We start from the raw sequence: 12251 nt of genomic DNA on the forward strand, positions 1-12251 counted from the left end.
TAGAATAGAGGATGTAATTAATCTTAAGTGTTTTTAATAACCTTGTGGAACATTTTTTTCTGTTAATTTCTGTGGTGGTACTTGTTATTGCAACTAAGCTTCAAGCATGTGAGACAGGCACTCTGCCATGGAGTTTTATTCCTAGCTCCTAAACTAATTTCTTAGACATCCTGGCCTTGCTCTAGAACTTAGAAGGCAAAACATCTTATTTCATCATTCAGTATGACATAGCTGTACATTTTTTTACGTAAGTTTTGTTTGTTTTTGTTTTGTTTTTTAAACATTTTCTCCTGTCAAGTTGAGGCAGGGAAATACAGTCATAGTAATGTCTGTAATCTGAACTCTCATGACAGGCAAGAGGACTACCACAAATTCCAGGTCAGTCTAAACTATATAGAGAGTTCTAGGACAGCCAAGACTACATAGCAAGACCCTGTTTGGGCTGGAGAGAAGGCTCAGTGTGTAAAAGCACTTCCAACACACCCAGGAGAACTCCAATCTGGATTCCCGGAATCTGCATAGTACACATTTGTAATCCCAGGACTCATACTGTGAGGTGGGAAGCAGAGGCAATATCCCTGGAAACTCTTTAAGGCCAGCTACACTGGCATATGTGGCAGTGAACACCAGACACCCTCTCTCACTCAAGGTGTCCCCTGACCTCCATATGTATGCTGCTGCACATGTGCCTGTAGTCACATACATGACCATGTACACAAGTCTCTATGTGTGTGGAGAGAGACAGAAAGCATTTTCCTTAAAGAACAAAAACAACAACAGGGGCAACAGCAAACTTTTTCTGTTCTGTTTTCTGTAAGAGATAATATAGAATTGCTGATAATTCTTTATTTCAGTAGAATTAAAATTCTCCAGCGAAGCTACATGGGCCTTGAGTAGAGCCTTATAATTTCAATGTTGATACTATTATGATGAGAAAAGACATTCTATATAATCTCAGTTATTTTCAATTGGTTGAAATTAGTTTTATGGATCAGCATATAGTCCTATCTTGGTATAAGTTCTTTTAGTTCTTAAAAACGGTGTATTCTATTGTTGTTTGGAGTAACCTATAAATGTCAGTGTGAGCTTATTAATGGAGAGCATTGTTGTTCTTCTATGCTCCTGGCTCTGTTCTGTCTGCTAAACTGTTTGATGAGAAGGGGGTGCTAAAGTCTCCAACTGTAATCATGGATTTTCTTGTTTTATTTCCTTTTCTGAAATGTGGGTTGAACCAAGACCTTACACAGGTAGGCAAGCACTCGGCTGCTGGGTTATCTTCCCAACTTTGATGATGGATCTTCTATTTCCCTGTACAACCATTTAAGTGTTTCTACATGTATTTCAAGACCCTGATGTCTGAGGCATACATATTATTTGGATTGCTTTATCTTGATAGATTGATACTTTTATTATATGTTATTAAATGCTAATGAAGAAAATAAAAATCTAGCTGTGTATGGTGGCTCAGGCCTGTAATCCCAGGTCTGCGGGAGACTGAGGCAGGAGCACTGAAGCTGAAGACCTGGTTGGACAACCTAGCATGATTCTGTCTCAAAATAAAAGTGAAAATGGCTGAATTACTTTGGCAAAGTATTACTGAGTATTATACGAAGTATTCTCCATAGATGGATATGGTGGCACTTGCCTGTAATCCTAGCACTGGAGAGGCTGAGGCAGGAGGATCATGAGTTTGAGGTCAACCTGGGCTACACAGTGAAACACAGACTCAAACAACCATTATTATTGAAGATAATCACTGCTATCATTTCTTTGGAATGTTTTTCTGTGCATACCCAAATCCTCACACATATATTATATACATTTATAAAATCGAGAGTCAATGGTATTAAACCACTTTGTGTTTTATTACTTAACATATAATACTTGTCTCACCCAAGTATTTCTAAAAATCTTCTTTGTAGTTGGCTGCAACAAATTTTTCCATATAAAAATACTAGATGGAATTAACATTATATCTCAAATTCAGTATATCCAAACAGAATGTTATGAACAGAATAAGGTATTTTAAGCATGTGTGTGTAAAGCTAGGCCCCTCCACTGGTAGCTTCCCAGTCCTGCTTTGTGTCCACCTAGAAAACCACAGAGTGACCTTCCTTCTTCCCTTATCCTTGATTCTTTATAAATGACCTACCCCCAAGGCCAGGTGACACTCCACTTACACTTTATACTTTACTTTACACACTACTTCTCAGCTCTAGTCTAGGTTCAGCCAGACCCACCTTTAGACCACACTGTCACGATCCATCCCAAACACTATGTCATGTCGTTCCCCATTCTAGAACCTAGAATGGCTTCTACTTTTTTTGTATGGGATCTAGACTATTCAACATGAGATTCAGTCCAGTCAGCCAGCTTTGTCCTCATGCTTCTGAGAGTCCCTTGCTGAAAGTCAATCTGTACTCTCTGCTCTGTTCATACCCTCCAGCCTTCAGAAAGTAATCTTCAAGTTTTACTCTCAGCTGCTTCTATGCAGTGTCAGCCCCTGAGATATCCCCATTCATCTAGGGGGTGTCACTTCAATTATTCCCTAGAAATCAGAGGTCATGTTCTCAGCTACTCAGTGCTCATGACACCAAACACACAGGAGGTTCAAAAACAACTTGACCGAGTTGATATTTAACGAGAAGACAGGACCAAACCTCTTAAACTGTAACTGATTCAGATTGCATTTTTGGGAGCCTATGAAGGGTAGGAATGGATTACAAAGAGTGATGGGGTAAAAACAGGTGAGAGATGGTTAGGAGCCACAGGCAAGGCAGTGGTAGCACGTGGAGGCTAGCTACCAGGCCTGGATTCAAATCTGGAGTTTACTACCTTGGTGTTATGTGACCATAAGTAGGAGCCTGTGCTTACCAGTCTCCTACCATGTAAGGACACATGAGATAGTTTATGTGAAGTCCCAAACACAATGAGTGTGGGGTACTTGCAGTTAGTTTTTAACCTCCTGGTTTTCGGTAGAAAGTTCCAGTTTTCCTAGGTGATTTGTCAATGGCCTTCATCTCATGGTATATTAAATTTAGGCTGCCAATTCATCATAACTTTGGGGAATAGCCCTCAAATGTTTTTTTTGTAATTTGTAAAAATTTTAGCATGCCATTTTTAACTCATTTTGCAACACTAACCACAATAGACCTTTCTGTTCCTTACACTCTTTAGTGAAGCAAAGATCTGATCAGTGGGAAGGTGCAAGCAGGTGGCCAGCTTCAGGAATTTGCTGGGGGGTTGGGGGAGGGATACTGAGAGGGCAGAGAACAGGAAGGGGAGATAAGGGAGAGACGTCACTGGGATCTTTACTTAAAGCCAAGCAAACTAGTTCAGGATTTCCACCACAATCTTGCTCCAAAGTCCTTCCAAGAAACCGGAAAGCAAATGGTTGGTTTGTCCTTGGGATCAACCCTGCTTCCTAACCCCTCTTCATGCTTCTGAGACAGTAAGAGGGAGTGTGTGTGTGGGGGTAAGCCTTAATTCTATGGGGCAGTGTCTCTTCAGGCAGAACTGCTTTGAGTTTAGGGCTCCAGCAGCCCTTGAAGTCTGAGCCCTACAGCCAACCCATAGAATGATACTGCCTTTAGACTCCAGGCTGCAATTGGGGTGGTGGTGGTGGTGATGCTTCTTTCCCCATCCCCCACACAATAGTTCTCTCAAGAATATTAGCAGCAGATGTGCAAAGGGTCTCAGTATGGGGCTGTGGAACTGTAAACAGCAGGCTGGAGCTGGTGACCATAGCACACTGGAGGTGGCAGGAGCTGTGTCCCCCTTGTTCCCCTGTCCTCTTAGCTCAGAACAGAGTTCAAAGCTCCAGATTTCAGCTGGGTGGGAGCTGAGGGAGCACCAAAAGGCATAGCTGGGGGGTGGGGTGGGATCAGAACTTTAGGAGTTGCTCATGGACATTTTCCTCTTGTTTCCAGAGATTGCAGGATTTCAGGTGCTTTGGATCAGCCACATGGAAGGAGTGGAGTGTGCAGTGTGGGGTAAGATGGGCTTACTGGGGGCGGGGCTGTTGGATAAAGCACTAGAAAGGGTGAGTCGATTTGACAGGCAATGCTTGCTTCCAAGGAGAGGCGGGGAACCATAAAGGCCACAGAGTCTGCAAAGTTCCCACTGAGACAGCTGGGTTCAAATGTCTGCACCACCCCTCAGGGAACACTGGGACTCACACTGGACGTGGTTAGTAAGTACTTGCTGAATGAAGGAAGAGGACCTTGGTTAAGTCACTTATTCTCCCCGAGTCTTAGTTTCTTTGTCTAGAGGAGACATAGTGGCTACCCCCATTTCACCCGTGCTTTCTCTCCCCATGATAACATCAGTTTGTTGGTCCTCCTTAGCCTGCCACAGACAGGCTGTTACACTGTCAGCTTTCTTCAGCAAGGACAAGAAAGGCAGGTGTACCCCCGAGGGCCTCCTTCTTCCCTCTTGCACCCTCTTCCTCTCCCCTTCTTTCTCCTTTTCTCTCAATCCATGGACTTCTTCCTGTATCCCAGGACAAGTTTGGAGTATAGTTCTGGGAACTCTTAAGCATGTGTTGAAATCTCCAGTGTTAGTTCCACTGCACACTCACAACTGCACGGTGCACCCTCCCCTCTTTTTAGAGGGTTAGGTCTGGCTGAACCACGAAGCTCAGAGTCCCAGGTGACCCCTACTTGCTTTAAATGCCATAGGTACTGCAGAACAGCAAACCTCCTACCTCTACCCCATTTCCCTATGCAGAACTAGCTGGGCCTCTCTGGGGATTGATCACATCAGCACTGTTCCAAGTCTGGAAGGTTCACTATGAGCTAATTCCTCTGGAGTATGTTAACCAGAGGAAAGGCAAACAACTCTAAGCATGTGGAGATGGGGCGAGGATGACTTCACATCACTAGTCATGAGCTGTGTTCAGTCATGCACTCTGTAACACAGACTTTCTTGGGGGCAATGAAGTATACACATAGGGTAGCTTACTGGGACAAGAAGGACAAATTTGTGACAAGAAAACAGACCTTTTCTGTGTCTAAAGTGAGTAGCTTTAGTTAAGTCTCTGTGGGATTTTTTGTTTTGGTTTTGTTTTCTATCTTGTGTATATCAGCATTTTGCCTGCCTCCATGTATGTCTGTGTGAGGACATTAGATTCTCTGGGACAGGAGTTACAGACAGTTGTGAGTTGCCATGTGGGTGCTGGGAATTGATCACCTCGCCAGCCTGACACTCTGTTTTTTTTTTAAATATGTATTTATTTATTACATATAAGTACACTGTAGCTGTTGTAAGCCACCATGTGGTTGCTGGGATTTGAACTCAGGACTCTTGGAAGAACAGTCAGTGTTCTTAACCTCTGAGCCGGCTCGACCCTCTGTTTTAAATTTTGTCCTCTTTGAAAAAGACTGATGGGCAGAAAAGATGTGCTTGGTGCAATTTGTCTTTGCCTTTAGTTGTCCTGGCGCATGTACAATGCATGCATCTCTATAAGACAAATCTTCTGGGGTTCATTTCCAATAGGCTAAAATTTCATTATTTATGTTTCTAAGGGATTTAGTGAGAAAACAGAAACAAACAAACAACAACAACAAGACCTAAAACAGAAACAAATCCAACAAACCCCAAGGCTGGACAAATTCAACTGGATAAACATACTGGGAATAAACTCCCTTGTATATGGGCTGAGCCCATCTCTCCTCTCCATGCCCCCTACCTTCCCTAAACAACCTGTGACATGCACTCTGCTATAGGTTTTGATGGGATGGGGATACACAGTGAGGAGCAGCCAATGTCACGGAGGTTTTATATACAAGAACAAATAGCAGTCTTGAAGACTGGTTAAGGACATCTTTTAGAATACAGAAAACTCAAAAGCCTTTCCACACTGGCCATTGTCATGGCAACCCACTATCTGATGGCAGCCTGCGTCACTAAGCTGAGGGGCACAGTATCAGTATAGCAGGTTAGCTTGGCCATTTTGAGCAACGTTTGGACTTCTTTCTAGCCTCAATTCTTCTAGGCTGAGCTGAGTTTTCTTTTCAGTTCCGGACTCAGGTGCTCTGTTAATTTGCTCGGCTAGGGACACAAAGACTCTGTAAAAGAGACAGTTAATGGAAAATCCGAGCATTTCTCCTAGTCTATGCTCACTGTCCTTGCCGCCCACCCTCCTGGCTCCTTGTCACCTATTCTTATTGACTCCGCTTCTCTTTGTCTCCATATCAGTTCTTTCTTTCACTCGGCAGTTCCACCCCTTCCAACACAGTGACTCATCAGCCAACCTGAGCTCTCACCAGTGCCTTCTCCTTCTCTCTGTGCTCTCATTGCCATGTATAATGCCTGGAATCTTAGGGTTGGAAGGAATCCTCTCCTCAGGCAGGAGCTCTTTGAGCCAAGTGACCTTCTACTCTTCACCTTCCATCTCTAGTGACAGTCCTCATTCTCTTCTGGGCACCCTGTTCCACTTGGGACAGCTCTAATTGTTATACAATCCTCCTAGTGAATGAAAATCAGTCCTTTTTTGAGTCTACCCCTGTGCCCTATATCCACATAGACCCTGTCCTGCTGCTCTTTGACAGCTTCCCAGAGAAATGAGGCAGGGATCATGTCCTCCCTTCTTCCCCATGCCTAAGTTTTCTCCAGAAAGCCCCAGCTCTTCTCACCAGACCTCTTGGAGCTTTTTGGGCTACAGTGCTTTCCCCAGACTGACTGACCTCCTGCAACATGTTCCTATTTGTCTAGAGCCCTCTTGAAGTGAGGTTGATACCGCATTAGCATCTCTGGGGGCCATGTTGACCCCGTGACTCATACTGAACTCCATGTCAACTACCATCACTAATTCTCTTTTAGATGAAATGCTGTTAAGCCACATCTCATTTTGCTTTGCACGGTCTCTTTTGAGATTCCAGTTCCTGGCTCAGATGTTTTCTCCCTCTTGAAATTCATTGTGTTACTATCCGAATAGTGCCTCCAATGGCTAATACACTTCAAAAGTTTGACTTCCATGTCCTTTGGGCTGTACTCTTTGTTTTAACTAACCTTCGGCACCACCTTTTACTGAGTTACCTCACTTGTTCTCCCCTTAGGTTTCTCTTCTAGTTCATTCCTCTACATCACTTCTCTCACAGCTTCTCCACTGGTGTTTCATTTCCCCTAGAGCAAATGTCACCACTGTCTGGAGTGACAGGCCTAGGAACGTGTGCAGAGAGGCAAGGGCATCCACGCATGTGCACACATGAGGTGTGAGCAGGGTACTGCACAGGTGTGCTTGTGCTGTCTGGTTTTAGTGCTTTGGGCGCCACCAGAATTTTGAGCCCTGGAGGGAAAATGGCAAGGTAGGAGGAATGATAAGCATGAACCAGTGAAACTGGTTTAGAATCAATCTCAAGAAAAATAGGGACTGTGTTCTGGAGCAGAGAGGAGCAGAGGGAAGCCAGGGGGAAGGGTGCAGATCTCTAGTGTCTGTCCAGATTGTAGCACAGCAACAAGGGCCATCAACAGAAGGACTATGGAGGTCTTAAAGATTTGAGAAGGGAGGAAGACTTGTTACAAAGTCAGGACTTGTAGAGTGGGAAACCATTGGGAGCTCAGAGGATCAAGTTTCAGACATTTGAAACTAGGGGCAGAAGAAGCTTTGGGTTACAGGACCTTACAAGGGGCAATGAGCTGTGAGTGTAACTGTGGCTTATTAGCATAGAAAATCTTCTCCTGTCAAAGGAGCCTGAGGGCTTTGCCGTTGTCCCTGAACTCACTCTGCTATTGAATTTTAGGGGAAGACCCTCAGAACACTACATGTTCCCTTAGATGAACCTCAGCTTTGAGCAGGCCTCTTTTCATACAGGATTACACTCCAGGGAAGGAGTCAAAAGTGGGCACTGGCACTGGCTGTGTCATTTTATGAATAAACAAGAGAATTTCACTCTTTGGGGCAGGCAATATGATATCTTTGGCCTCACCTCTGCAAATAGGATCCAAACACACACACACACACACACACACATACACACACATACACACACACACACACACACACACCCCAGGACACACACACATTAACACACACACACACCAGGACACACTCACACTAACACACACACACACACACACACACACCCCAGGACACACACACAGACATTAACACACACACACCAGGACACACTCACACTAACACACACACACCAGGACACACACACCAGGACACACCCCAGAACAGGACACACACACACACACACACACACACACACACACACACCAGGACACACACACACACACACCCCAGGACACACACACACTAACACATACACACACACCCCAGGACACACACACACACACACACACACACACACATACCCAAGGAAAATGATTGCTTTAAACACTTAAATGATAGATGAAAAGCAAGTCTTTTTTTAAAAAAGGGAAAAAAGGTTTTGGGAGGGGGTTCTAATGGAAAGACCCTCCCAAAAATCTAGTGGACTATACAGCCATGACTACCTTTCCTCTCTATTCTGGGGAGGAGGAGAGGGCAGTAGCTGTACTCTTGGGTTCTAAGAGCAAGGCTGGAGCCCCCTGTCTTGTCTATTGCTCACCAGACCTCCGTTGACTTGCAAGGCTCTCTCTTAGACCATGCTGCAAGACTGTCCTGGGGAGGAACGCCTTCCATATTCTAACACCTGAGGTCTAAAATCACTTGAACTTCCCTCAATTTAAAAGGCGTTTTTTCATTTTGCTTTGCTTTTTCACAGCATTGGAGACGGAGTAGAAGGCAAATGCTCTACCACTGAGACATATATATAGCCTAACCCTTAAAGATGGTTTTACTGTTGGCCTTTTCAAAGAAAAAGGCTCTCAGAATATTTTATAACTGACTTTTCCTTGGAAGTGCCTTAAGGCTGAACCTTTTGTTCTTCTGAAGGTGACATTAGCCAGCCAAGTGACAATCTCAACCAGAGTGGCTTGTGTAGAATTCTGGCTACGAGATGTCAGGCCAAAAAGAGGCTTCCTTTCCAAGTCAGTGGAATGATTAGCTGCCAAAAGACAAATGGTATTTGAGGAGGCCCCCAGCGGCAGGCCACCACACACTGGGTGGAATAAGGAGGGCAGGACTGGAGGGTGGTGCTCACCTTTGATGTAGTTGAGGATTTGCTGGATTCGATGGGGCTCATTGCGGTCTGGCCGGCAGCTTGGCGTGATTTCCAGCACATAATCAGGACCATATGCTGTGAAAAACTGTAAGGAAAAGGGAAAGGCCAAAAAACAAACAAAACCACATAAAACCTCCAAACCAAACCACATACAAACAGGGCAATCAAAAGAAGTTCACCATTCCTGACATGGCTAGGGCAGCCTCAAAGGGCAGAGTGGCATGATGTGGCAGGAAGCTCTGCCTTGGTGGAGCTATGCACACTTGTTCAGCCCTTCAATGACAGCCACTATGAAATTTGGGAGCTTGCTGTCAAGGGTTCGTCCGCTTGGGCCATAGCCCCTTCCTGCTCCCCGTGCTCTAGCACGCTAGCCCACTGTGCTCTCTCTACACCTTGGTCTTCCTTAGAACACATTGCTTTCCCGTACCCCCAATCCATGCTGCTTGTGCGGGAAAACCTCCCTATCTCTCAGGCACAGCTCAGATGTCACCTCCTTCACAAAGCTGTCCTTAGTTCTTTGCCAACCTCCACAGCACTGTGCTGGTGCCTCTCTTACAGCCACCATTCAGATAGAGTGCTTGCTTGCAAGTCACATGCAGGTCATTGTGCCAGTTGCATGGAGGCTGTAGAGATGCATTAGCGACTCTTGAGGGTCCTCTCGGTGTGCATAAGCACTGGAGAGACACTTTCAACAGGGTCTCCCTTCTCCGCTCCCCTCTGGACAAGAGCTCTCTGAAGGCTGGCAGTCCCCGCGCTTTATTTATCTCTTGGCCTCACAGTTGATTATTAGCTTTGTTGCCTTGGATTCCCTGCTCCAGGAATGGCAAGTAAGTCTATTAAGACTACTTCAGTTTTTCTTTCTCTATAGTAAAGTTTCTGTTTTTAAATTCGAGGAATCAAAATAAAGGCTTGTGGATTCTATTTCTAGTTCACTAGATGACTCCTCGTGACCTTTTCTAAGTCATGATATCTAATTTAGCTTTTGTTAGGACCCACTTGGGGAAAAGATTCAGTGACAAAGGGATCATTCAAATGGCATCAGTCTTTGAATGAGAAATATGCAAAGCTACAATTTCTGTTTAGTTTTTTTTTTTTTAACAGAAATAGTATTTGTGTGCGCTCTCTGGAGAGAGAGCATATGGTCTTTAACTCGGTGTATTTCAATAGTGACATTGTTAGGTAGTAAGTAAACCAGGGAATCCAAATTTCCCCCAAAACAAAATAAAACAAAACCTCGAACACTATTGCTTGTATGAAAACAGGGATCTTACTATACAGTGACTGATGCCACTCAAAAAACCCTAAGTTATTGCCACTGTCACTTACAGTATCCTTGTTAGGAGTCTGGATGTACATCTGGTACCATGGACGATGTTGTAGAACAATTTCTAGAGATTTTTAAGAGTGTCTTTATGGAATCTCTGAGATTAATTTCATGGGGAGATAGATTTTGTGTACCATAAATCCTACACATTTAATTTTCCAAGGCCGTGCCAGTGCTCCTCATGCCATGTCTGTGAACTGACCTAGAAACGGAGGGGTACTTAGTCATTGCCAGACATATCATTTGGTGATTCCTGGCACTCCAGATTTTGGAGATAGAAGCTACCTTGAGTACAGATTATCTTTACCAAATCCCTATATGAAGCAGAAAAGCAAGGTTACCTGGGGTGGGGAATGCTTCTAGAAAATACCCCTCCCCATTATGGCTGAAGAAACTTGAGAAGCATTTATTTTTAGTTGAGGAGGGCCCTTCAGTTCAAGTTGTAGAAGAGAAGGCTTCAAACAGGTGTGGCAGCCTCTTCTCCTGAGATGTGTCAACTGCCATAGTCATCTCATGGTAATGGAAAGACAAGCTTAGAGCCACACAACAGGCAGCTGCATCAAAGCAGCTCTTTCGGGAGACCCACACCCTTGGCATTAGAGTACTATAAAAATATGAGGCAGGGTGCCTAGCTGAGATATAAAGGGAGTAACTGCTGTCTCCATGTGCAGAGCTGACACTGACTCTGTGGGTCCTTGGTCAGCAAGCATGCTAAAAGCAGCATGTCTGGAGCCAAGGGTTTGGAACAGCATGTTCTCACTTGAGCGCCTACTATGTGATTACCTACGCTTTCCTACTTTAGGCCCCTTTGACAAAAAGCATAAGGCTGCTAACCACATGGTCAGTTGGGGCCAGAACTGCCTGCCACTTGACAGAGCAACTCTACTAGGACTAAGCCTCTTATCCTGGCTTCATTTGCACCTGGCTTTAACTGTTGAGCCACACATTGGGCAAAGTCATCAATGACCTCTGTGGAAGCAGACTAACAGGTAACAGCCAAATCTCGGTTCCCAAGCTTCTCTCCCACCTTTGTCAATCAAATGCTCTTTTTTTCAGGTCCTGGGAGGTGGGACACTCAGATGTTTAAGAAAAGTCCCTGTATTGGAAGCCAGTTATGCATGGCAGCTAGCTGCTCCCAGTCTTGGAGGATTTGCTTGCATGAGGCCAAGTGAACCCATAGGCTGGATTTAAAGCCTCTGTTCCTGTGTTGTAAGCTTGCACTTGTTATACTCACTCTGCTAAAATACAAACTCTGTCATGTTCTCTTTGCATGGCCCATAGAACCAAACTCAAATCGTTACAGTTTTCTCTTAAATATACGTTGAATTAATTTGCTAAGGGTTTAGCCAGGTGCCTGGTTAATTGTGTGAAGTCATTCAGGGTCACCTTAGCACAAACAGCTTTCCTGGGCTTTGGAGGCAGAGTGGAAAGAGCACTGGTGTTGGGTTCAGGAATTTGGCGCCTGGATTTAGCTGTGTGCCTGAGGTAAGCTTGTTAATCTCTGTTTCACCATTTCTACCCCAGGGATGATAAATGCTGATCTGGTTGGGCTGTGAGGAGATAGTATCTATCAAATGAGCTAACGTGGAGCCTGGGCCATGGCAGGATTCTGATAAATGTGAATTCTTCTTTCCTGGGGGGCCAGAGGCCCTTGCTTAACCTTGTCCCCTATATTCTCTGAGGAATGCTAGGTGAGTGCTCAGGGCTGAGATGTAGAAAGAAGAGCCTGTTCCTTCTTCCAGACCAAGCCTTCTGGTCTCCCCACTTGTTAACATTGGGTTAGCTTAGGGCCCAGCTGAGAAATCTCATGACTT

At 44.7% G+C, this 12251-nt stretch overlaps 1 protein-coding gene across 3 annotated transcripts in view; it reads right to left on the reverse strand.

Moving 5' to 3' along the window:
* Hdac8 (histone deacetylase 8) overlaps positions 1 to 12251 on the reverse strand; it is a 207626-nt gene that overhangs the window by 13184 nt on the left and 182191 nt on the right. For 2 of the 3 annotated variants that reach the window (NM_001126373.2, XM_017602109.3), the window contains one exon: positions 9093 to 9198. The exons of the other annotated variant lie outside the window; for it this stretch is intronic. In NM_001126373.2, the coding sequence (NP_001119845.2) occupies positions 9093 to 9198 (106 nt within the window). The remainder of the gene's footprint in view (positions 1 to 9092; positions 9199 to 12251) is intronic. 3 annotated transcript variants of the gene reach the window in all.

This window comes from Rattus norvegicus, chromosome X (assembly GCF_036323735.1).
Source record: "Rattus norvegicus strain BN/NHsdMcwi chromosome X, GRCr8, whole genome shotgun sequence".
Classification (NCBI taxonomy): Eukaryota; Metazoa; Chordata; class Mammalia; order Rodentia; family Muridae; genus Rattus; species Rattus norvegicus.